Consider the following 27,701-nt stretch of genomic DNA (forward strand, 5'->3'; position numbering starts at 1 on the left):
GTTTTTTCCTTTTGAGGTACGGTACGGTATTTGAAAATGTAATCAATTACGACTAAATTAAGTAAGGTTGTGTGAAGCGTTTTACAGAAGAGAAAAAAAAGTATATCCATCCCTTTTCTGGGGCAATTATACTAGCATAGGGAAAAGACAGTATGATTCTCTCTGACTATGCACGAATGAGAAAAGATTTTGGCCAAACTATACATTTAAACTTATCCTAATATCCCACATACATATGACTTATGGTCACCCTAATTAGAACGAGATGCAAGGCTCTGGTTTGACTTCTCATGTGGACACACTTTTTGGCCAGTGTACTCGATCCAGTTTATTCTCTAGGTCCGTGGACCCAACGTAAAGTATTCGATTGTAGGCGGTGCTTACAGACTGTTCGATTGGCAACTTCAGTGCGGCCGAGATGACAGTCAGTGACGGATGGCTAAATTGGTTTATAAAAACTACGTTTTTTTGTAATTAAAAATGTCTACATGTGTCGTGAAGTGGTGCAGAAGTTGTTTTAGTTCATATCAAGGACAGTGGAATCACTTTTCACTTGTAGTAAACAGATAACTTCAGTAAAATTTGGAATAAACATGACGACATTTTTTCAATACTACCGTGCTAAGCTAAAACGTAACAACTGCCAGGGTTGGGCAAAATACTGGCTTCCACGTATTTGAAATACAAATTACAAAATACATTTTTAAAAGTATTTGAAATACAAAATACAAACTACTTTGGTGACGGGTATTTGAAATACAAAATACAAATTACAGTGTTTAAATTAATGTATTTCAATTACAAAATATACCTTTATTTATTTTTTTGTTTAGCATTTAGTTTTAACGTTAACGAAATTCGTCCAGCTCTAGTTTACGTCCACTTGACGAAATATGAATATATACCTACATTCCTGCACAAATTTGGACTGATTTCAATCCTTATGTCTAAGGCGTCTAAGCAATATATCTGTCTACATATAACAATGTTATTTCGTAAAAAGGAAGCGCTGGTGGCCTAGCGGTAAGAGCGTGCGACTTGCAATCCGGAGGTCGCGAGTTCGAACCCCGGCTCGAACCAATGAGTTTTTCGGAACTATGTACGAAATATCATTTGATATTTACCAGTCGCTTTTCGGTGAAGGAAAACATCGTGAGGAAACCGGACTAATTCCAATTACGGCCCTAGTTTACCCTCTGGGTTGGAAGGTCAGATGGCAGTCGCTATCGTAAAAACTAGTGCCAACGCCAATTACTGGGATTAATTTCCAAGCGGACCCCAGGCTCCCGTGAGCCGTGGCAAAATGCCGGGACAACGCGAGGAAGATGAAGATTTCGCAAAAAGTAGTAAATTAAAAATGAAATATATATTTGATAATCCGTCAAGTCGTCGAAAACTAGTGCATGGACGGAAACTACTGCAATGACCCTATCCCCTAGATTTAAACGAAAAGTTCCACGCAGAAGTTGACCTAATATAGATCCAGTATTCAACCAATGAAAATTGTATCTCGGCTGGATCGGAGGTTCGCGGTCGGCTCACAGCTTGTGCTAGAGATTAGACATTTTAGGATTATAGAATTTAATAAAATGTATTTATAGAAATGTATTTTGAAGCTTGAAGTATTTGAAATACAAAATACTAAATACATGTGAGTGCAGTATTTGAAATACCAAATACAAAATACTTTTGAGGTAGTATTTGAAATACAAATACAAAATACTAATTTGTATTTCAAATACGTATTTCAAATACATGTAATTGAAATACTGCCCAACCCTGACAACTGCATACGACTTTCATAACAACATACGACTTTTTAAATTGCGAGGATAATAGGGATGGTTTTATGCCAAATGAAGTAGACTATTTTATTGACTTATGATTGGTTTAGGTATTTTCTGACTTATTGGTTTAGGAATTAATTTAACAAATACACACATTATTTCAAAATGTTGATCATTTTAATCCACCCTCTACTGTCACATATATGTAGGTTCTCTCTCAAGCCATTTCCGTCAGTAGAAAAGAGCGGCGAATTTAGAAAATGTAAGCGCGCGAAAGGTTATGGTCCCATACAAAATTGTAATTATGCGCCTTTTCTACTGACAAACTTGCTTGACCGGCTATATACATATAAAATATTTCCATTGGAACTGAAAGTGGGGATTTATTGTGACTCCGCCTGTTCAAATGTTTTTGACCCGATTCGTGTACCTACCCATGTAAATTTTGCAGGCTGTATAGCATGTCCGATTTCTAAGATCAAGTTCGCCATACATTTACTATGGCGTACTTGATCTTAGAAAAACGGACAGACTATACCAGTACGGCTACCATCAGTTTGGCACTGACAAACGCCGTCGAGAACGTAATTTACTTTCTATACATCTCGCTCGTACTCGCATATTAGTGCAAACGAGATGTATAGAAAGTAAATTACGTTCTCGATAGCGTAAATGTCAGTTTTCACACTGTCAGTGACTCATGGTACGGGCTCTGAACGTGACTTCGCACTGCCATACAGATTGATAATAAAATATACAAAATACTTATTATAGCGAAATACATTTATACCTACAACAATGAATATTTAATTATGTTGAGTTAGTCTGTCATTTAATTTCATAACAACATTTTAACTAGTTATCTTTTAATCTGCATTAAATTATTATACGTGAATTATTTGACTGGTTCTTCAATGTATGGCATAAACCTATCCCTGTCCAAGTCATATTCTAATCAAATATGTAGCGCGAACTCTCAGCGGCCAGTACGTACAGCAAGAAGGTTATTAGCGGATTAATGTCGCTGATTGGTAGTTATTGACATTATATGCATTTCATCTACACTTAGCTGTGTACGTTAGTGTAATAGAGACAGGCTCTGTAAACATATCGTCTTATTTAAATGTAGGCGTAATTGTGTATGTGTGCTAATTTGGCCCGAGAATTTGAACGGTAATGTTCCCAAAGGCGGTTTCCAGTTATATGCTTTCACTGGTTCTTTGGTACAAACATGCTCAAGTTGCTATCGCTAGTAGCAGAGATGCGACTTATTTGAAATACTTGTAATTAAAATGCAAATACAAAATACCTATTTTGTATTTAAATACCTTTTGAAGAAAACTATTTTGTATTTTATTTGAAATAGTTTTTGGGACCTATTTTCTATTTTCAAAATACAAAATACTTTATAGTAGGTAATGTAGGTAGGAGTTACAATCTCTTCTGATGTTACAATCCTGGCAACTCTCTCATTCTTTTAACATGGAACTGTTGAATCTGTTTAGTAACGTCGCACATGACCACAAGCGTAGCGAGTGCTTTAAAAAGTAGAGACGTTTTCATCACACTAACGAGAGGCATTATACTAGCTATAAAACATTACAAATCTAAATTAATGCTTTTAAAAATTGTCCGTTATAAACCATCATCCATCCATCCTTCCGGTTAATATGAGCAAACAACTAGAAATTTGCACTTCAGATAGAGGACTGATTGACACACTGTTTTCAAAGAATAAAGAGAGTCTTTTCAATTCGGATATTCCGAGTAATACTTTTTATTTCAGACTAGGTATTCACTATTCAGAGTACCTTTTATCGCAAAGTATTTGTATTTTTAAAAAGTATTTTGAAAATACCTATTTCGTATTTTGTATTTTAAATACAAATTCAAAAACTATTTTGTATTTTGCATTTAAAATAGTATATCAAGGAAGTATTTGTATTTCGTATTTAAATACTTTTTATAAAGTATTTTTCACATCTCTGGCTAGTAGAGGTCGTTTCATTAGTAGCTTTGGAGATAGGCTTGGAGCGAGTCTTGACAGGGCGAAACATGCTAACGAAAGTGAGTCACAAACATGGTCTATGTGTGAGGACCACGTTAACCCTGAGTCAATGACATATCCCAAGTACTTAGTTTGTTCCACTTGTGCAACTAGAATATTATTTACTTTAATATTTAGGAGACTTTTTTTGGTGTTACGTAACTGAAAGTGAATAATGTTCGTTTTTTCTAAATTTAAAAGCATTCCATTTGCCAAAAACCATTTGTTAATTTCGACCATTGCTATATTAACTTTATATTCAAAGCTATTGTAATTGTCAGCTACTACTATTATGCAATGTTACTACTACTAATGTTAAGATATACATTCTTTGGCTCCATGTAAATTGATGTAACTAACATATTTAATTGGATGATCTACTATCTAGAATGAATCTATGACTATCCAGAAGAAAGGCCACAGGTTAAGAGCACCCTAAACCGGCGAGCGTGTATGAGGAATGTTATGAAAGTGAAGGAAGCGAAAGAGGTGTCAGGATCGTAGCAAGTGGAAATCCGTGGTCTCTGCCTACCCTTCCGACAACCGCCGGGAAATAGGCGTGAATATATGAATGCATGTAATTCTGTATCCGTGTCTTTGCAAATACCTACCACATTGTAAGTTAAGAAATAATAGATATAAATAGTCATTTAATTTATCCATAACCATTCGTATGTCTAAGCAATCCATTGTTGAATACAATAGCTTTAAAATTAGCTTTTAAGCGACTTTGCACAGGTTACGTTACACTAAACCTTAACGAATTATACACCTAAGCCTTTCTCACGTATCACTCTACTGATAAGTGAAAACCGCATGAAAATCTGGTTTCTGAGTTTATCGCGAACATGCAGACAGACAAACGCTGCGGGAGACTTTGTTTTATAAGGTGTAAGTAAATGAGTGATAGTGATTAATATGTTTTTGGCAAAAATTTCATTTTTGGTACAAGCTTTTATCGCTGACTGTACTTTTCTTACGACAGACAACTACATAATACTTATCGAGACAATTCTAAAAACCCCTAACACAATTAGGTTGCGTTGTTTCATCACACGTTCCTTGGCCACCTCCTGTCTCCATCATCAGATCAGTTCAACAGTACCATATTATTATTGTATTGTCATCAGAACTACATACAGCTGCCAATTTTCATGACGCTACGATCCTTGGAAGATGGTTAAATTAGTTACCTTAGATTCCATTACATAATTACATACAGGTGGACCTAATAAAAGCTTGTTAAAAAATGCGTGCTACAAGTCAACCGTTTTACTGAGAAGTTCTTATGGTCAGCTACGGAACGTTTGAAGGCTTGGTTGGCTGCATGAAGTTGATTATTATAATCCTCTAGCCACCCAGAGGCCTCTCAACATTGCATTTTCTTGATAAGGTTTGATTTGTGAGCGGCTAGAGTTAAGTAAAAATTTAAAACAGTCCCAAAACTCGGGTACCAACCGCCTGCAATATATGTGTATCTATACTAGGGACACGGATAAGCAAAACTGTGTCAATAACCCTTAACCTTTTAGACGCCGTGTCAAACACAAAAGCTGTCACGCTGACGCCACGTCACCGAAGTGTCAAAACTGAAATTGAACTTTATGCATTTAGGTCTATGTTGCTCTGTGATATGTGACCGATTAATCGGTCTTTGGTGTTGAACCTACGGTGCGGATATATCGGTCATTGGCGTCCAAAAGGTTAAGGGGCCCACTGATTAACAATCCGCCAGACGGTATCGGCCTGTCAGTTGTTCGGAACTGTCAACTTTTTGTTCTAACTGACAGGCCGATATATACCGTCAGGCGGACTGTTAATCAGTGGGCCCCTTTATGATCGTATGAAGACTATGAAGATCACGACTTTTGTCCAAGTCGTTCTGGATATTTCAAGGTACGTTTTACTTATGTACGTAAACATGTCAAATCACCTTATAGTTCGTTTTTTTTAGCATTAGAAAGAACTTGAAAGAAGGTAAGCGATTTTGACATGTGTTTTAATTGAAAAACACTTTTTAAAAATCAATAACTATTACTTATGAAAGCAGAAGACTATATAAAAGTTCGTATTAGATTCATAATTGTTACATATTTGCCGTAACTTATTTTTAAAATGTGTTTTTCAATTAAAAGACACACCAAGATTGTTTACCTTATTTCTAATGCTAATAAAACCGAAGTATAGTTAAGATTCCTGTTTTATTATTATTCCTATAACTTGAGGCCGCTACTCCCGCTACTCACTTGGTCGTATGTGGTCATTATTCATTCTGTACGTCATTTTCGTAGTGACACAGGTTGGCACCAATTATTTTATGGATTAGTCGAACAACGTTCAGTAGGTTTTAAAAGGAAATTTCTTATATTATATTTAGCACAGCACAGTTTATTTATAACAGCCTCGAGTGATTCCATTAACATATAGGTAGGATCTCTGTAAATACTGATGTGTTAACTACAATGCTATTTGCACTACCAAGACTGTCCTAGGATACATTTACTTTCACATGTGAATGACATAAATGCGACTACTAACCAATTTGCATCATCGTGCTATGGATATGGATTCAAAACAAAAGCTCCCCGTTAATCATAATTACTTCGATTTAGAGCAGTGTAAAGTTTGCAGATGTCGCCCAAAGAAAAAAAGAATCACTGCTGAGAGATTCACGTAACCGCTGTCAACTACCATATCCCCACTTAAAATTTAATAACATACAAAATCGAAAGACCAGAGAGTGCTAACTGTAAAAGTTATCGCTCAAAATGTAGTAGGCAAAAAATAACTACTAATAAAAACGCCAAGATTCGAAATAAAAATGGCTTAACGCGCTTATTCCTCCATTTCATAACAGTTGTATCACACGCTTTGATGACATTGTACATGTATTCATCTATAGAGCATCTAAACGGTTTTATTAGCAGTGCAGCGGCAGAGGCGGTAATTTTAGTTGGCGTCGACGAAGTACTCCTGCGCAGCCTTGGTGTCCGGCTTGATGGTCTTCGAGCCTGGCTTCCAGTTGGCCGGGCACACCTCGCCGTGCTTGTCCGTGAACTGGAAGGCTTGGACGAGCCGGAGAGTCTCCTCCACGGACCTGGTTTATAAAATCATGATTCATTAAGTATATGCATTTATTTTAGACATGTGAGGAGTGTCTTGTCAAAAGAGTTTATTACCATACAAAAATAGCCCTTTTGAAAAGACACTCCTCATTTGTGTAAGTTGCAGAAAGGTCTCAAAAAGCGGCCAAGTGCGAGTCGGACTCGCCCATGAAGGGTTCCGTATTTAGGCGATTTATGACGTATAAAAAAAACTACTTACTAGATCTCGTTCAAACCAATTTTCGGTGGAAGTTTACATGGTAATGTACATCATATATTTTTTTTTGTTTTATCATTCTCTTATTTTAGAAGTTACAGGGGGGGGGGACACACATTTTACCACTTTGGAAGTGTCTCTCGCGCAAACTATTCAGTTTAGAAAAAAATGATATTAGGAACCTCAATATCATTTTTGAAGACCTATCCATAGATACCCCACACGTATGGGTTTGATGAAAAAAAAAAATTTTGAGTTTCAGTTCGAAGTATGGGGAACCCCAAAAATTTGTTGTTTTTTTTCTATTTTTGTGTGAAAATCTTAATGCGGTTCACAGAATACATCTACTTACCAAGTTTCAACAGTATAGTTCTTATAGTTTCGGAGAAAAGTGGCTGTGACATACGGACGGACAGACAGACGGACAGACGGACAGACAGACAGACAGACAGACAGACAGACATGACGAATCTATAAGGGTTCCGTTTTTTGCCATTTGGCTACGGAACCCTAAAAATAGCACTCGAAATTATATAGATAATTTCAGAAGAAATAAAGGACTTTCCATTTCGTCAAGTGACAAGCAAAACTCACTAATTACTAAAAAAATATTTAAACAAAAATCAACCTTCTTTTAGTACTAATATGGTTCATATGGTTGTAGTGGTAATAAGTGAGTTTTGCTTGTCACTTACGGCTGTTATGCGTGGTAAGACAGTCGTCAGACTCTAATTTATTGTATAGGTAGGTACCTACGAGTATAACTTGACAGTTATACTCGTAGGTACCTACCTATGCAATAACTTAGAAGTTTTATAATACACAATCCAGACTGACGATTGTCATAGATATATAAACGAGTAATACACAACTGACATAACTTATCAAAACAAGGTTATTCCTTAGATACATATATTGCTCTTAACTTTCAAAGAATGATTTGAATGAAATCCATAATACGTAAGTAATCCATAATCCATAATGTAGATAATAGTATTATCAATTTCATTCAAATCAAATGATTTGTTACATTACAGATTCCCGACAAAATGTCGAAATTTAGAAAAGTACCCACGATTGGTTAGAACCACACAGGAATACACATTTAGTATTCTGACACTTCAGTTTTTAAAGTATGAAAAATCATCGGTTTTAAATGGCCCTATAATGAGGGCCACTTCAAACTTAAAGTAGATAGGTTGCGCACCTTTTTTTTAAATGTCATTGAATATGTCAAAACTAAAGAACATTACACCACAGACTTTTATTTGGGTTCATGTTACTTGACACCATTTATAACTTGTTAGTTTTGTTAAGGTTATTAATTGTTGGATGTGCTAGACGGACTCGCGTCCTTAGGTTTGCATAAAGCCGGTTTTAGTAAATGGAAACTGTTCTAAATAATACACCAAGGGTTCTTTCAAAAATATGAGGTATGCAGATGAGCAGCTCTACAGACTTGAACTTTGTAACTGCTAATAAAAGAATGAAACCGGTTTCGATAACACGTGTTAAAAGGCCTAGGTTACACCGGCGTTATTCATAAACGTCTTCTAAGTCAATCAGCTGATGATCGTCGTTTGACCCTTTCTATGGCATAATGACAGATACGGACAAACGACGATCATCAACTGATTAAGTTAGCAGCCGTTTATGAATAACGCAGCAAGCAGTTAAATTAAACAGGGGGTTTCAGTTTACTAACTCGGCTGTCGCGGAGCGCGGAAGCAGTATGCCTTATTTTATACAATACAACATGCTATGCCTACAAAAGATTGTTTTTATTACGAATCTGCTTATGCTTATATGCCTAAAGACTAACTATGGTAAAAGCACCAGTATATACATAAATTTATGGTTATCTATCATAAATATAAAATCTTATTTCTTTTAAATCTTATTCTTCTCTACCCGCCCAAAGTCTAAATATAAAAAAGCTTTCCCTACACACACAGGTAGACGTATTGTTGTTCCTCGCCAAAGATTGATAGGAAACAGTGAACCTAACTAATTTACGTCAGTTGTGTTTGGTATGTTGTCAGAGAATGTTAACCCATTACCAGGTTAAGGGATATATATTTCCCACATACGGCACTTCAAACATGTTTCTATTTTCGACGAGTAAGACTGATATTCGATTGTTATTTTTGAAATGTCAGCCTGGTAAAGGGTTAAAAAGTATTTTTAATATGATCGCATTGCGTATGTTCTATCCCTGACGGGCGCACGCACGCATCCCGTTTGAAACAGAGGGGCAACCGCGAAAACCGAAATTCGCAAGTTGAGGGGATCTTTCTCTTTTAATCCAATGAAGGCGTAATTAGAGTGACAGAAAAAACTGCCCGCAATTTGCGAACTTCGATTTTTGCGGTTATAGTCCAGGCACTCACCGTCCGACGGGCAGGTCGTTGACGGTGATCTGGCGCAGGTTCTGGCGGTCGTCGATGATGAAGAGCCCGCGGAACGGGATGCCGGTCTCTTCGTTCAACACGCCGTAGTCGCGCGAGATGCTGTGCGTCTTGTCGCTGATGATTGGGATGTTCATCGGTCCAAGCCCCCCTGGAAGTTCAGACAATCAAGGTGAATTCTTACACGAACCTGTGTAACTTTGTTTTGTGGGATACTAAAATTACAATTAGATTTTTTAAATGTCACATTGGCTCACCTTCATGGTACTCTTCAGCAGATCTACTTTGCAAAATAGTAGTTTTCGAAAAAAAAGAATAGAAAAGAAGGCTATGTTGATGTCGGTGCAGTTGGGCTTCCTTATGGATCCTATCAACATCATAATTAGACTCCACAAAAATGGGAACAATATGGAACTAGGAAGTTAGTTATATACAATATATTTTTAAATAAAACACTATTTTTAAAATCAACATGCAACAAACATACAAAGAAAAACGGTCGAATTGACAACCTCCTCCTTTTTTGAAGTCTGCCATAGAATGCACGTTTTACTTTTAAAAAAAATCTAAAATGGCTTTACTCAAGTAGGTATGCCCATAAAATTTGAGTGGAGTCATCCGATTCTGACTAAGATAACGGGAGTAACTAAACAGCAAAGTTTATAAAGATTTCAAGGAATTGAGAACCTTCTCTTTATTGTGAAGTCAGTCATACCTTGCTTGCGTGGCGTGTTGATCCAGGCCAAGTGTGTGAAGTGGGAGTCGGTGGAGGCGGCGATCACTTCGCACCCAATTTTACGGAAGTCATCGGCGTGCTCCGAGAACGCGATGATCTCAGTAGGGCACACGAAAGTGCTAAAAAGATAATACTAGGTTTAATAGGCCCCCATTACATTGGTTTATATGCCCCGTTTACGCCGTTACGAAGCAGTCTAAGCATACTTTCAAAAGATACTAGCTACCACAATAATTTAGTAGGTACCAGAGATAGCTAGGTACCTATGCAAAAGGAATAACTAAGAGGTAAGTACATACATCTAGTTTTGTAACGGCTTGTGTTGTGTGATAATTTACCCTACATTAAATTATATGGTATAACTATTTTATATTTGAATACTGTGTTTACATAATCACTATGTTATATAAGTGTGTTCTAGAATTATCTACTAACGATGCCCTTACGACATTTAACCTCTTCACCATAAAACTGTGTTTATCAATGTCAATACACCGCGTTTAGTATAAATAACTAAATGCTGTAATAATATGTATAATGACGTAGTCAAAACCAGTTCTCATCTGGTCATATTTAAACAGAAACATTTGGAAGTTTATTATTAATTTCTTACAAAAAAACCATTGACAGTTTATTTTGTGCTATTCAGGAATCCAATATTTAATGTCCAAAGTCTGATAAATTACCCTTAAAATATTTAGTAACCAATAATAAATAAAAAATTAAGGGTCTTTAATACCTAAACTAAGAATAACCAGAAATTAAAATTAGCAATGTACTTAGATACTTACAAATCCAGGGGATAGAAGAATAGGACGACGTATTTGCCCTTGTAGTCGGACAAGGAAACGTCCTTGAACTCGCCGTTGACGACCGCGGTGGTCTTGAACTGAGGGGCGGGCTTGGTCAGCTGGAGAGGCATCTTGTTAAAGCTGCAACACAATAACATCACTTAGTAACCGGTAGTGGCTGCATACTTTAACCAATACATATTACATAAATAAACGTGATTATATGTATGTATATATTACATAAACGTTTCAATAATACTGTATACCTAAGTGTATATCCGCATACGTACCGCGTACGTGGTAGACACAGCGTTGACCAGATAATCTGAACATTAGCTGGTACAATTTTCCGAAAAGAAAACTTATATTCAACAATTTTCTACTTGTAATGAGATACTGATAATGGTCTTAAAACTTTTTTTAAAGATCTTGTAGGGATTTATACATGATGTTCCAATGCATTTTAACCTCCTTAGTTCCAAAGGCGTTTTTGTTATTGAGTTTGGTACCTTCTATTATTCAAAGTTCATAAATAAATAAGTACCTAATACAATTTGGAATATGATGTTCACAGAGTCTTACTACAATACTTATCTAATGCAATAATATAATGTATTAACTACAGAATTGTAGGTACTATTTAAACACGTAAGTACTAGATAGATAAGGATAACTGTTGCAATTATAGTTGTACCGTTCTCGAAATCGTTTTCCGTATTGTATCGAGAACATTCCCCATAGTATATGGAGAACAGCACAGCTATAGTTGTAATACGCATCAACATAGCTATTAATAGACAGCCTGTCAAGTACTCCATTTTACGAACTTAATTTTGTATAAAAGGCTACTGACTCGTATATATAGAATATCGTATTATCACTACTACAAAACTAACTACATAACTAATTAAATAGGTACTATATTGCACAATACTAGTCAACATTGAGTAACACGGTAGATAAAAAATCAATAAATGATTCAGCACATTCTGATCAATGACTAATAAATTAGAATGATGTTTCAGTCAGGCAGGTAATGGATTTATTTGCTTAGCTGCGAGTTTCAACATTTAAATGTCTTGTGATATTAACAGCCATTAAACATCATCATTATTTTTGTATAGATTGGCGGATAAACGTTTTAATAACAGGCATACAAACGCTCTCGTTATCTATAATAATTACTCTAAATAGGATAAGTACTTAAGAGCCAACAGGAGCTAAGATTTAAATATTTTAGGTAAATATACCCGTCTCGCTAACGGAAGCGGCTCCTAAAACTAGTGCGATAAGGACAAGGCGAAAAATCCTGCGTAAAAATATCAAAAATCGAGGTTTCGTACTCGACTGTTTCCTCCTCCAAAACTTAACCAATCGTAACTAAATTTGGAAATCTAAATGATTATGACATTATCTGTGTCGGACCGTTTTGCTTTTTTGACTAATTGATGTCAGTTTTGAATAGCACGCCTCTCATTGCGGCATAGTCAATTAGGCCATTTTGGCCATTTTTGAAGGGCTCTAGCGCCTTAAAAAACAAAAATATCAAAAAAGGCAAAACGGTCCGACACAGATATTGACAATATTAATCTCTGTTGAAAAAAATCATTGCTCTAGCTTCAAAACCCACGGAGGAAACAGTCGAGTACGTTTGTATGGAGAAATGACCACTCCTGTTGGCTCTTAAAAATATCTGAACATGCTTTCTAACGCCGCAGACATTATGTGAGCACCTTTTTCGCTCTTATGCATCAGATTTGATGGCGATTGTCCCTGTCTAGACTCTACAGATAGGTAATCTATCATTCAACCGATAAGAGGCTGAATGAGGATATGGAGTTAAACTAAGTCCCTGTTCATTGATAAATATTTCCATGACTACTTTATAGGTATTATCTATGTGTAAGTTTACGTTTAAACCGCAAATCTTGATAAAGAGAAAGACTTTAGGTATATGGTTAATAAATAGCTACGGGATAGCAAACGAACCTATCGTGCATTGGTTCCAAGAGTTGTAAGTAATGTTCCGGAGGTACAATATACACCTCGTGTAAAGTTCTGGAAGTATTCCATAGCTGAGACAGTAAGCTTCCATCTCCGCGGTACAAGTGCTCGGTGAGAATCCCGCATGTTAGCATGTTAGTCAAGATTGCTTCGAGTTTATTGACCCTGGGAAATGAGGGCATTTGACAATGCATCTTTGAAGCTTTGGAATTTGACTTAACTTTTAATAGTTAATGGCACAACAAGGCAGGGTAGCGCATTGTATCTTAGACATATTATTTTTCAAATTCAAAACATCAGCAGATCAGACTACCGTACTTACTTACTCAGAGATTAAATATAAAAATTGAACAATATGTTAATATTTAAATAGACTATATTAAACAATCTATATAAAATATCTGTCTCTATTGTATTTTTGTCCCTAGTTTTGCTGCAATGATGTCTTCGATAGTTCCATCACTTATAAAAATCAATAAAAAAGCGATTATATAGCTCACGACTGCACCGCAAAGGCCACTATGTAGCATTTATAATTACACACTGGAACATGAACTTTTCACAATGTGGGTAGGCAAGGCACAATGGCACCACTTTAATTTCTGCCTTAAAATAAATGCTAATAAATTGTAACATTTTCTTGTCAATTCATAGTAACACTATGTTTTCAAAGAACATATAGGTAAAAGAATATTGTATTTTAGAACATATAAATACCATATTATAAAAATCAATTTCAGTAGGTACATAATTTTAATTTACCCAATCTGGTTTGAGAAGCTAGTTAGTTTAATGACATAATGACTATTAATGACCAATTTCAGCTGCTGTAAGGAGTAGGCAACTACAAATAAACTAAAGTTTTGTCTGTCATTGAAAATTGAAACTTTTGAAGGAACACTTAGCAATTTCTAATTATATACTGGTGATTTTAATAAAATTATGTAGGCTACCTACGGTGATAAGGTACCTAGGTACTTAACCTATTTCAATGGGATTGGCAACTGTCAAAGGTTTGCATAGATGGCGCCATCATAGCTTGCCCCTTTTTCTATGAGATTTGGCTTAAAGTCTGGCATCCATGGCATGGTATTTTTTTTTCCCTTATTTTCTCGTAATGCATGCTAATTATAAGATGTAATTATTTTTGAAAAGATGTGTCCCGCCGAGTTTGTTGCCGGTCCCATAATGGGATACCCTCCTCCAATTGAGGGGGGATTTAAATCTTCTCGGGGCAGAGGTGTAGGGTTGGAGCCGGTCTACCTAGCTTTATTTGACGTTCATAAGCGCATTGTAATTATGCCTACTTGAATAAACTATCTTTTATCTTTTTATCTTATCTTATCTTTATTAAAAAAACAAAAATTTGACACAAATCTCCTTGACGGGGCAAGCCATGATGGCGCCATCTGCTAAATACTTCGACCGGCCAACCCCATTACATGAGTTTAAATGCGCGAGCTAATTCAACACAGATGGAGTTTGACTTTCGTTATAGTTAACAACTTGACGCAGAAGTATAGTACCATTTTTAGGGTTCCGTAGCCAAATGGCAAAAAGCGGAACCCTTATAGATTCGTCATGTCTGTCTGTCTGTCTGTCCGTCTGTCCGTCTGTCTGTCCGTCCGTATGTCACAGCCACTTTTCTCCGAAACTATAAGAACTATACTGTTGAAACTTGGTAAGTAGATGTATTCTGTGAACCGCATTAAGATTTTCACACAAAAATAGAAAAAAAGCAATAAATTTTTGGGGTTCCCCATACTTCGAACTGAAACTCAAAAATTTTTTTTTCATCAAACCCATACGTGTGGGGTATCTATGGATAGGTCTTCAAAAATGATATTGAGGTTTCTAATATCATTTTTTTCTAAACTGAATAGTTTGCGCGAGAGACACTTCCAAAGTGGTAAAATGTGTGTCCCCCCCCCCTGTAACTTCTAAAATAAGAGAATGATAATACTAAAAAAAAAATATGATGTACATTACCATGTAAACTTCCACCGAAAATTGTTTTGAACGAGATCTAGTAAGTAGTTTTTTTTTATACGTCATAAATCGCCTAAATACGGAACCCTTCATGGGCGAGTCCGACTCGCACTTGGCCGCTTTTTTATTAAACACAGTTGCAGTTAAGGTATGTTGGGATAATACCGGACGATTTTGGGACTAATTGAGAGACCTCGCGATAAAAAAATTTTTCTCGACCTCAGTAAGAGATAGATTCTAGAAATGGGGTGCAATTCGTTAAATAATAACCATAGTTTAGGCCTGAATATTGGCAACGTTCAATATTCAACGGTTTCAGTTTTGTACCAGTTTGTACTTCACAGATGAGACAATTTTTTTTTCGAGAGTAACGATGAATTTGTCATCACGGGTTAAGATCGGATGGCGAAAAAAAACCACTTCTAATGCTCAGATATAAGGTATTCAAAAGAAATCATCCGATGTTTAACCTCCTCCAACGTATATAAATTGCAGCCATGAATAACTAGAAACTTAAAAGTTCTCATCAAATGTTTAATTTTTTGTATTTTTGCATCCGACCTTGACCCACACGCGAAAATTTGGTAAATCTGTGGCTCTCAAAGTTTGATATGTCAACAGAAACAATTTCCTAAGTAATACATTCTTACATATATACACTGCTAAAATCTCTTTTGAATTACTGTCCTTAAATAAAAATAATGTAACGAAATAATTACAATAAAAACAGAATTATTGCAGTCATAAAAATTGAAAGTTTGACAATTACTGCTGGATTTTAAATGGGTAAAGTTCGGATTGTTGCTTTCCGATCTTTACCTGAAAGGGCGAAGATCGGAAATCGGTCTACAGCAGTCCTAGGCCTATTTTGATTGATTTAAAGATAAACCTTTAAAACTAAATTTTACATTAACTGAATCACAAAAACAACCACAGTTTTAGCACAATACGCGACAAAAATTACAGGGCGAAGACCGGCTGGCCAGAAAAATGACCAAAATTACCTCAGTCTCTTTAATGGCGCCTAGCACATGTCCGACATTACTGAGCGGGGGTGGGACACTGGCAGCCGAGGCGCAATGAAATGGCGTCTTGTTGCACCTTGTTGCCGAAATTAAGAAATAAAGCCTACTTTGGCGGAAATTAATTTCCTACGGTCTTAACCCGCATCCGGTATTATCCCACATACCTTAGTTAGTCCATCAAATTAAAGTACAAATACAAACATAATTATGATACTCTAGAAAGCCTAGAAACTACCTTATAGACCACAACCTGAGATGTGACATATTCTAACTATTGTAACCATGTATATAATTATGACTTATTTACATTTACAATAATACCATTTCTATCTAAGTATTGTAATACTACACTACAAGTCATGCTACATAAGACAGGTAAAAGGAACCTCATTGAAAATGGTCTCATCATGGGCATCAGGTGTTCCGGCCTGTTCAGTTCCAAGCTGGAGACCTCATCACCTCTACAGTAACATTTATGCTCCATAGACATCCTGCCTGCTAACACTTCTTTATTTATAACTGTAATAAGTTTCACTTCATTTAAATACACCATAGGTACTTGTTTTTTTTCTTGAAAGATGATCAAGTTTTTATGACTTCATGGGCAATTTGACAGTCTCAGGTCAATTTGACCGAAGTAAAATTAAGATAATCCTGAAATTAACATAATAATGCATAATGACAAATGTCTTGCTTTTCTCTTGATTTATTTTGTTACTAGTTATTCATAGATAAAAATACCTACTTAGGTTTATGTCAATTTCAAATTGCTCTAAGTAACGACAAGAAGAAAATGTTAGTCGAACAATAAAATAAAATCTCATACATTGAATAAATAAAAATTATGGGACATTATTACACACATTACATAAGCCTCGAAGAAGGCTTGTGTTGTGGGTACTCAGACAATGATATATGTATGTAATATGCAAATACAAAAATACATAACAATCACTCAGGAGCAAATATCTGTGCTCATCACACAAATAAATGCGGTTACCGGGATCAGAACCCAGAACATAGGCAGGGCAGGGCTTCATAGGCAGGGTCACTACCGACTAGGCCACACCGGTCGTCAAACATTACATGCAGTGTGAAATGAGCAAAGCAATTCTTTTCTAATATTCACCACATTTGGAGTTAGTTTATACAATGATTTTAGAGAAGGTAAAACATTATTAACAATCCACAAAATTATAATTGCCATATCAATTAAGGCAATCTTAGATTCTACAATTGCACATCATGCAAATTACTAGCATTAAAAAAAAAAGAGGTGAATATTATTCTTGTATACTCCCACTGTAAACCCTAGCACTAAACCACCATTCCTCAAACATGTTCAGTTAATAAAAATAGAAACTGGTTTATTTGCCCTAAAACAAATTATTATGTAGGTATATAACAGAAACTATTTAAGCAAGCAAGATAAACCAATAAATGTACCTAGATAATATTATTTTTTTACTCCATGGAAATTATTGCATTATCTATGATAGAAAAGACATAAGTGAAATAACCAACATTTCAAGCATAGATCAAAGTAAGTATGATAAATCAAAAGATTGAACACACTTTAATTTTCTTTCCGCATAAGTAATTATAAATTTATGAGACACATTACAGTAAAAATTAATTGTATTTCATAATGATTTCACAGGAAGTTAATTTTATAAAGTCAAGTAACCTAGGTATATCCACTATTGAAATAAAAAGGTGTTTTGTATGAAACATGCTACCCCCGACACCACAAGAACGGTACCTTTGTGTCACAGTCATTATTTTTTTGGCCACATTGCTACTGGCTTCAGTGTCGGATTCACTTCGGTGTCTTTACCTATTATTAGATTCTGAGGGCATCATGAACATCCTTTTCAAAATCAAAAAACGGTTCTACTTAATATTACGAAATTATTAAATTATTCGAAAATGCCAAGACAGCCTTATGGGCTATCAAAGTTTAACCAAGTGGGTACATCTAGAAATACTCAAACCGCTAGATCAATTGTGTCTTTTAGACAAAAAATAACTTGCAAGCTTGAGCCAAGGTCACATCATTACTCATCTTGGCATTATTTTAACGGTTCATAACGTTTTTCTCAATGTACCTTAACAATAGACATGCAAGACGGCAATACTTTGAATTTAGAAAAGCACGAGAACCGATAATCTATAAAACACAAAGTACCTAACAATAAATATAATCAAATAACTCACTCAAGTATGTAGGAAATACACTAGAAGACTCCAAATAAATCACACGATCTCCGCTTCGACAGTCGGCGTGCAAGTGACAGATACGACAGGCGACAGGTTTTTTTTTTTTTTTAACGGTTAAATAGAATAAAACACGACGGCGTCGACGGCTCTACGTAGTCTACCATGTAGTCTACTTTCTATCAGAGGGGCTACCGCGAACCACGTTCGACGTGATGCCTCCCTGTCACACTTACGTACGAACTTACAAGTGTGACAGAGAGGCAATACGTCGAACGTGGTTCGCGGTAGGCCTTCTGTTAACTCCTTCCACGTACCGGCACATATTAATAATCTGTGACCGGCGCGGCGTGATTTCCTCGCCTCGGTTTCCTTTCCTCCAGCAAACAAAAATGGCGCTGCGCAATGTTGCCAGATCGGGCCGTAATTAAACTTTACTTAAAAGATGAATATATTATTTGCATCTCCGTTACAAACTTTATTATTGATTTCCTATTTACGCGTGTAATCCTAATTATATTATTACACGACTGCCCAAACAAAAAGAGTGTATTGTTTTTTGATTAATGTAAATGGATCTATGGGTTAGGTGGATCTGTCTGTTGAAAAATAACGACATCTATTACTGTCTTACAGTACTCGAATGGTTCATTCAAGCTCTTGCGTCGTTCACAAGTTTATTTAGAGATGGCGCTGGAACTAAAGTAGAAATGTTCAATATTTTATAAAATGGATGGTTCCGTATAGGCAGTTGAATTTTTTTCAGTGTGTTTTTCTATTGCTTTATAATTATTGTCAAAGATACATTAGGTATCTAGAAATAAAGCACAAAAACACTGTACAGTCAGCTGCGATGAGTAATGTACCTAATGCTGATAATAACGCCATCTCTGGGTTATGCTCCAAGTCTATCCATCAGCCGTGGTGCCCTGCTTAGCTATCTGAATTAAAAATTTAATGCAAATAAGTACCTTAAAATTAAATCATAAAGTTCCATTTCCAGTTCATTCGTTTTGAGATATTATGCCTTTTAGCATAAGGAGGGAGGGCTGTGTGTAGATGTAGATGGTAGAAAACAAAATATAGGTATTATTATTATTTTATTATTATGAGCCCATATTATCCCACTGCTGGGAAAAGGCTATTCAAAGGCTATTAAAGACTTCCACGTATCCCTTATTAAGGATGCACATCCTCTTTACACTCAAGTGTTCTGTCTGGTTTATAAAATATTCTGTTGCTATGAAACGTTGTTGATATTCTTACTGTTCCTTTTGACTTATCTAAATAAACTATACACGTAAACACATTTCTTGTTTTACTTTAATATGTGTAGGTGCAGGAGTGGCCTTGTCTTGGGTAGACATCGTGGGTGTTTGGGCGATGAGCGTGATTAAAACACTATGTGATCAACTAACATTTTAATTTACAGGATAACAACCAATAAATCACCAGATATCCACAATATTCACACTCGTTATCAATTCAGGTAAGAACTACTAAGAACTTAAGTAAATTAGGACGTACAATGCAACAATTAGCGATTCGTCGAGGACGTGGTGCGCGGGCGACCGTTAGGTTTTTCTTATTATTTCTACTTGATTAGTGTTACGTCATAACGATCGCCCCGCTACCATCGATACGACGCTTCGCTAGAGCGAACCACTACGGCAGGCGAGCAAGTTCGCTCTTGATCGGATAGATGGCGCCACTGTTGTGCGCCGTTACCTCACGGCAATCAGCTAGCAAATCCACTATGTTTAACGGAGTAGGTTCAATCTTATTTTGGTAGATGGCGCTACTGCTAAGCGCCGTCACGGCCAAACTGACTGTCGACCGTCCTCGGGCGTTATTCTGTCTGCGAGTGGTCCTGCAACAAACCAACAACAGACCCATCTATCCGCTCGTCCAACCTGACAAGCTTAATTAAGCAAACATAGTAATCAGCTTACATTCAATATAATTTTTCTCTTTTTTTTTATCGTTATTCTCTACATAGTTGATTTGGACCGGACGAGTGTGTCCCTTCGATCAGCGATAACTTATTGAAAAGCAGGGCCTGAACCGGACTACACTGTCCCTTCGACCAATCAACGCACAAGCAACATATGCAAATAGAGAAGTGCATCCCTTCAACCAAAGACCCTTTGGCCCGGACGACACTCTCTAGCAACCATCACTTCTAAAAGTCTGGACCGGACGAGTGCATCGCTAACCAGACTCTGGCGTCGAAAGCACTGTCCTTTCGACCAACTTTACAGCACCATTATAACAAACAAATTACATATAAATAATCAAATAATAGCTAAAACTACGAAGTATCTTGTTCAGCATGAACTTCAACTTCGCACTGTACTTCCATCGTCTCAGGATCGGAACATACACTATCGGTATCGGAACCTGCAGTAACTGTTTCAGATTGACTTACAGATATGGTGTCTGAACATGCAGTTAAAGTGTCACAACTATTTCTAGATATTATTTCATCATTACCGCCTAATTCTAAACTATCTTCGACATTTATTGGCGCCGTCACGGTCTCCTCTTCATTTAATAAACTAGTTGAAATCTCAAGTAAACCTTCGTGCCCTGGAGGTACCGCGCGTAAATTTTCATGAGCATATTTAAATATACGATGGGGATTATTTAAGCTTTTTAGCTCATACCTGTCATTATCAAGGACTGCGGTTATAATATACGGACCCTTGAATTTTCTAGCTAGTTTTGTTTGACTGCGTTCACTACTTTTTATAAACACGTACTCTCCTTTAGAAAACGGTCTGATGATCGCACGGCCGCGATTAAAACGTTCGATCTCTGATGTCGCAGCTCTGTTGATATTATTTAAAGCATCCTCTCTGATAACATTAAGGTCTAACCGTGTGTGAGAATTTGTTGGAACAGGATCTATACTCGATATTCCTAATGATTGAGCCTGAATTCCGAACATCAGTTCCGTGGGGGTATATTTAGTTACAGCAGACCTAGTGCTATTTATCGCGAGCTGTACATTCCCTAATTCGTCACGCCAGGTTTTATTTGCATCGTTTTCTATAATTGTCAGCAAGCTCTTTAAGGTTCGCATCACACGCTCGACCTGACCATTAGCCCTACTGGATCCCGTCGCAATAAAGTGAAGTTCAATATTGTTCTTAGAACAATAGGTTTTAAATTCTGAGCTAACATAACAACTGCCTTGATCTGCTATCAGCCGTTTCGGGGCCCCAAAAAGGGAAACAGCCTTTTCAAGTGCTTTGACAGCACTATTTGCATCGAGGGATGTAGTGTGCTCAAGAAGCACGTACTTAGTAAACGCGTCAATTATAACCGAACAGTATTCTCTCCGATCACTCTTCCCACTCAACTTTCCAGTAAAGTCCACATGAACAGTGTGCCAAGGCACCGGGATTTTTGGTATCGGATGTAGTTGAATAGGTTGAGCACCGGAAATACCTTTTGATGACTTGCAAACTATACAAGAGTCAATAAATTTGCGTACGCATTTTGACATTTGGGGGAACCAATACTGTTCGTATAATTTGTCTAGAGTCTTATCTTTTCCTAAATGTTGTATTTCATTGTGAATATGATTTATCAGTGTCCAAATCAGGGAACGTGGAACTACTGGCAACCACGAGACGATTTTATTTCGCACTACTTTTCTGTACAGTATTCCATCCCGGACGTCATATGTATGTGCTACAGTTTCAGGTAGCTGATCGTTATTGAATTTAGTGATCAAATCCTGAACTTCACTGTCCCGTTTCTGCTCGACTGATAACCAACCCTGGTGAAGTTCGACAAATTGAACCGATTTAGTTTCTGCTTTAGCACAACTCGAAGGATCTACTAAGGGTGTCAAGTTTCGAGAGAAGTAATCGGCGTGCTCCATTCCACGGCCTTCACGGTAAATGATATCTGTTATGTATGTATATTGGTGGAGGGTAGGGTTAAGTCTCCCCGCGCGCCCTCTGGCGCCGGCTATTTTGTAAGACTTATCAGTCCGGTAATAAACCTATGTACTGAACGCACGGTCTTCTGCTTTACACCCCCGAGAACCCTCCGTACCATCCCCCTGGCTTATATATACCAATTGGCGACGAGATTCTTCGAGCTTCACGCGAGCAGTGTTGGCAGTGGCACGGAAACGCATTGTTTTTCGCAATAGTGAAGACAAAAATAGTGGCGGGTAACGGCAATATGGCGGTGGGCAAATTGGAACCGTTCGATATTCACAAAGGCAGCTGGGAAGCGTACAAGGACCGAGTGGAACAATATTTTGTGGTAAATGACACCAAAGAAGAGAGAAAAGTTCCACTGCTGATCACGTTGATGGGTGCAGAGGCGTACGAGCTGTTAGTGACTTTGTGTACACCGGCAAAACCGTCTACCTTAAAGTACGACCAAATTCAAAAACTGTTATCAGATCATTTACAGCCTACGCCAAGGGTTTTGGCCGAAAGGTACAAGTTTCGCCAGCGTAAACAGGCAAAAAGTGAAACAGTGGCAGATTACTTGGCAGATTTGAAGAAATTAAGTAGGTTTTGTGACTTCGGGACTTGGTTAGACGACAGTGTAAGAGACCAGTTTGTGTGCGGTTTACATAGTGAGAGCATTCGTTTAAGGTTATTTACAGAAAAGGACCTTAAATTAAAAACGGCTACGGACTTAGCGATTGCAATGGAGGCGGCGGAATTTAACGCAGCGGAGGTAGCTCGTCGTAATAATCCGGTCGGCGAGCGAGAGGCGGCAGGTTGCCATGCTATTAGCGAAATAGCGGGTGCGAGCGGTGTGTTACGGCCTAGAGCAAGAGGCAACATACGAACGGCAGCTAGCCGCACCGAAGGCGCGCGAGGCGGCACGACGACAAGCGGGAACGGACGAGCATGGCCGAACGGGCAGCGTAGAAATGGCGGCGCTAGCGCGGAGATGACACTGACAGCTGATTATTCTCGACCTAAAGTAGGTCACGGTCAACTTTGTTCGGTTTGTGGACGGGATCATTCCAGTGAAACATGCAAATTTAAATTATATTCATGTCGTGTGTGCAACCAGGAGGGACACTTAAAGAAGATGTGCCCGCGATTGTCTCGTTCCGTGGGGCACCATTATGTTATTACGGAAACGGGAAACCAATCGATCCCGGATGATGATTTAGAGGTAACAAATCTTTCTTTTGTTAAACAAAACAAGTGTGATTCCAAATATCCGCCGTACAAAATGATGATAAATGTGAACAATAGGGATATATTCATGGAAATTGATACTGGCAGCAGAATTTCATGTAAAAAGTCGTACGACTGTAAATAAGCCCACCAGCGATGAACACGTGGCGTAAGGTCGACCTTAGATTTTGATGCTTTAAGGGAATTGCAGTCAGTATAAACCTGAAACCGGCGACCATAGAGATAATGGCGGAAGTGTTCTACTGCGCGTACTACAGCAAGAGTTTCTAGCTCGTACGAATGATACCGCGATTCAACTTCGGACGTACGTCTGCTAAAATACTCTACGACGTGAGGTAAATTATCCTTCTTTTGAATAAGGATCGCGCCGTAACCCTCAGAACTCGCATCAGTGTGGAGTTCCACAGGCAAATCAGGGTTGAAAATTGTCAAAACCGGCTCAGATGTTAAAATACTAACAATCGAATTACGAATCTTTTCGTGTTGTGAGGTCCATTGAATAGGTCCTTTCAATTTTGTTAAAGGGTACAGTGGACCGGCCAACTGAGAGAAGTTTGGAATGAACTTGCGGAAGTAAGAGGCAAGACCCAAGAACTGTCTCACCTGGGTTGCCGTTTTGGGTTGGGGGGAGTCTATCAGAGCTTTTATTTTTCGCGCGTTCGGTCTGACTTCACCAGATTGTATGGAATAACCTAGGTAATCAACGTTTTGTTTCATAAAGTGACATTTTCGCAAGTTAAACGAAAACCCAGCCTGAGAGAGCGCTGCTAAAACATCGTCAAGACGCTGTAATCCCTCGGTTACAGAAGTTGAGTGACACAGAACGTCGTCCATGTATATCAGAGGCCTGTCCTTAAGGTGTTGCAATGCCTTCGTAATACACCTCTGAAACACAGAAGGTGCATTGCGCAACCCGAAAGGCATAGCAAGGTATTCATATTGGCCCTCAGGTGTTACGAAGGCCGTTTTTTCTATAGATTTAGGATGAATTGGAATTTGGTGGAATCCTGATGCCATGTCCAAGGACGAGAAATACTTGGAACCTGAGAGATGGTCAATTTGTTCCTCAATACGAGGCAGCGGGTAATGTTCCGGACGTCTGTTGGCATTGAGTCCGCGATAATCTACACAAAGCCTATCTGAATCGTCCTTTTTCTTCACTAGTAGTATTGGACTAGCAAAAGGTGAAGTGCTTTCCCTAATCACCCCAGATTCTAAAAGCTGCTCAACTTTTTCCCTAACTATTTGCTTTTCAATTGGTGCTAATCTATAAGGACACCGTTTTACAATTTTGCTCTCATCAATTAAGTCTATTTTGAGCTCTCCCGTTTTGACACGATTAGTAGGTACACCATCAGTAAAATGGTCAGCATATTTATTAAGCACTTTGAAATAGAAATAGAAATAGAAATAGAAATTATTTATTGTCAGACCACAGGTAAAAAATATAAAGATGTTAATGATAATAAATCCTTTTCCGCAGTCTACCATATTTATGGTGTACAATATTTAATATCATGCACTAACTACATGCAGTCAAGTTATTTACAGTATAAGTAAACATATACCTAACACACTATTTTATACAATAAAGTCCCCAGTTTTGTGTCATTACGTTACATCTTAATAAGTCAACTTAGTCATTATTCACTAATATTTTATAATTTGCCATTGTTATTTAAAAAGTCACGTGGGGAATAAAACATTTTGCTCAGTAGCCATTCATTAAGTGCTTTTTTAAATCTAGTATTGTCAAGGTTCTTAAATACATCCGGAATATTGTTATAAATCTTGATTGACATGGAAAAAATGCTATTTTTGTAAAAAATCGATTTAGTCTGATGCGTATTTACAAGTTTGTACTCGTTTCTCAAGTTACGATGGAATTTATCGTTCCTTTGATATAAATTAAGGTTTTTTTTTACAAACATAGCGACTTCTTTAATATATAAACAGGGTAGTGGTAAAATCTTATACTTATGAAAAAGAGGCCTACAAGAGTGTCTTTGAGATGCACCACAGAGCGCTCTTACACATCGTTTCTGCATCTTGAAAACTTTTAACCAGTCGGTGGAGTTTCCCCAAAAAATTATACCGTACGTGATGCTAGACTGAACGTAACCAAAATATGAAATTAGTCCCGCTTTTTCCGATGCATTGTGTATCAGCCTACGTATCGGATATACAAACTTTGAAAGTTTTGAGCATAGCTCGGTTATATGACATTGCCAATTACAATTACTGTCGAGTACGAGTCCAAGAAACTTAGTCGTCTCGGACTCTGTAATTGCGTCTGCTTTATGAGATATGTTGATTGTCAAACCTGGTCTACGGCTCGTATGAAATTGGACAAAGTGTGTTTTAGACAAATTTATGCTTAATTCATTGTTTTCCATCCAAGTAATGATATCATTAAGAGTCTTATTAATTTCAAGTTCATAATCTATTGTTGTACTTGAACATCTTATTAACGCACTACTGTCATCAGCAAAAAGTACTACTTGATTGTTCGTCTGCTGTGGGAGATCGTTTATATAAAACAGGAACAAGAGGGGGCCAAGAATACTGCCTTGAGGCACGCCTCTTGGATTAGGTCTATATACAGATCTTCTAGATTCAATGGTATTGCTTTTGGAACAGTAGTAATTAATCTCAGTACATTGGAACCTGTTTGAGAGATAACTTTTTATCCACTCGAGAGCCTGACCCCGAATACCATAACGCTCGAGTTTATTAATCAACATGGTATGGTTAACGCAGTCGAAAGCTTTAGACATATCAGTGAAGATTGAGGATACATGTATTCGTTTGTCTATGCATTCATGAATAGTTTTCAGCAGTTGAAATATAGCAAGATTTGTAGATCTGTTTCTTCGAAAACCACATTGTTCGTTTCTTAGTAGGTGGTATTTGTCAGAGTACTCGATTATTCTATTATACATAAGTCGCTCAATCACTTTAGAGAAAACTGGGATCAATGTAATAGGCCTATAATTACCTATTCTGGATTTTTCCCCTTGTTTGAAAAGTGGTTTGATAACTGATTTTTTAAGTCTTTCCGGGAACATACCAGTCTGAAAAGACAGGTTCACTATATGCGCTAATGGGGTAGATGTTAAAAATGCAGTATCTTTTATTGTATCTGTACTTATATCGTCACAACCTACCGCTGTAGTATTGTTAAGTGATTGTATTGCTCTAAAAACTTCTTGAGGAGTAACAGGAGAAATATATATACTAGTTAGGTTATGCTCTATGTTTTTATACGGGTTTTTGCTAGCCGTTGTAGCATTAGGAAGTGAGTCAATGAAGAAGTTATTAAAGTGTGTTGCAATATGTTCAGGTTTATCGACTAATTCCCCATTGTGATATATCTGTTCTATCATGCTTGGCATTTCGTTGTTACCTGTGTATTGTTTTATTATTTTCCAAGAAGCCTTACATTTGTTTCTCGCACTTTCTATGAATTTATGATTAGCTTGTTTTAATGAAATTTTTACACATTTTTTTAACATGCTTGCGTATTTTATATATGATTCTTTAACACATTTTAAACCTTTATATTGATAATCCATGTATAAGCATCGTTTGACCTTGCTAGATATCTTGATCCCTTTCGTTATAAACTTATTTTTATTCTTTGATTTTATTTTTATTTTTATTTTGGGAAAACATAAATCATAAAATAATTTAAATTCATCAGTAAAATTATTATATGCAGTGTTTACATCTTCTGAATTTAGTACCTCCGAGAAGGATAAAGCTGTTAAACAATTTATGAATTTGGAAACATTTTCTGCACTATGATCTCTTTTATATACAAACCAGTATTTTGGCTGAAGTTTTTGTCTTAATTTTATAGTAATTGTTTGAGCAGTATGATCCGAGAGGGCTAGATGATGAACTTTTGCTGTTCCATTTTTGAAATTACATAATATATTATCAATACTACTTTGCGTTATACGTGTTATTCTAGTGGGTTCAAGTATCCGCGGGTATAAGTTAAACGTCCCTAGTAGACTTTTAAACCAATTCTTTATATTTGGATTTTTATTATTTTTGTCCAGGATATCGATGTTGAAGTCACCACATATTATAATTTTATGCTTCTTGTAACATATTTTTAGCAAAAGATTCTCCAGCTTTTCAAAAAATAACTTTATATCACTATTGGGAGTGCGATATAGACA

At 37.0% G+C, this 27,701-nt stretch overlaps 1 protein-coding gene across 2 annotated transcripts; it reads right to left on the reverse strand.

The window, feature by feature from the left end:
* Nucleotides 1-6,731: 6,731 nt before the first annotated feature.
* Nucleotides 6,732-16,627, reverse strand: LOC134660840 (peroxiredoxin 2). 2 transcript variants are annotated; one of them, XM_063516686.1, is made up of 5 exons: nucleotides 16,495-16,627; nucleotides 11,091-11,231; nucleotides 10,279-10,418; nucleotides 9,546-9,714; nucleotides 6,732-6,931 (listed from the first exon to the last, which is right to left on the reverse strand). In XM_063516686.1, the coding sequence occupies exons 1-5, from the start codon at nucleotides 16,596-16,598 to the stop codon at nucleotides 6,784-6,786; spliced, it is 702 nt and encodes a 233-aa protein (XP_063372756.1). In that variant the 5' UTR covers nucleotides 16,599-16,627; the 3' UTR covers nucleotides 6,732-6,783. The 2 variants fall into 2 exon arrangements, with proteins under 2 accessions (XP_063372756.1, XP_063372754.1); XM_063516684.1 differs by lacking the exon at nucleotides 16,495-16,627 and adding an exon at nucleotides 13,080-13,098.
* Between the last annotated feature and the right edge of the window lie 11,074 nt (nucleotides 16,628-27,701).

Source organism: Cydia amplana, chromosome Z, assembly GCF_948474715.1.
Source record: "Cydia amplana chromosome Z, ilCydAmpl1.1, whole genome shotgun sequence".
Classification (NCBI taxonomy): domain Eukaryota; kingdom Metazoa; phylum Arthropoda; class Insecta; order Lepidoptera; family Tortricidae; genus Cydia; species Cydia amplana.

What these genes read in the sequence shown, in the direction of transcription:
- LOC134660840 (XM_063516686.1), bottom strand. Translation starts at nt 16,598, where the DNA reads ATGTCTATGGAGCATAAATGTTACTGTAGAGGTGATGAGGTCTCCAGC. An exon ending in ATGAGACCATTTTCAATGAG is followed by an intron (nt 11,232 to 16,494) that starts GTTCCTTTTACC and finishes ATTGTGTTGCAG; the next exon opens with CTTTAACAAGATGCCTCTCC. An exon ending in TTCTTCTATCCCCTGGATTT is followed by an intron (nt 10,419 to 11,090) that starts GTAAGTATCTAA and finishes TTATCTTTTTAG; the next exon opens with CACTTTCGTGTGCCCTACTG.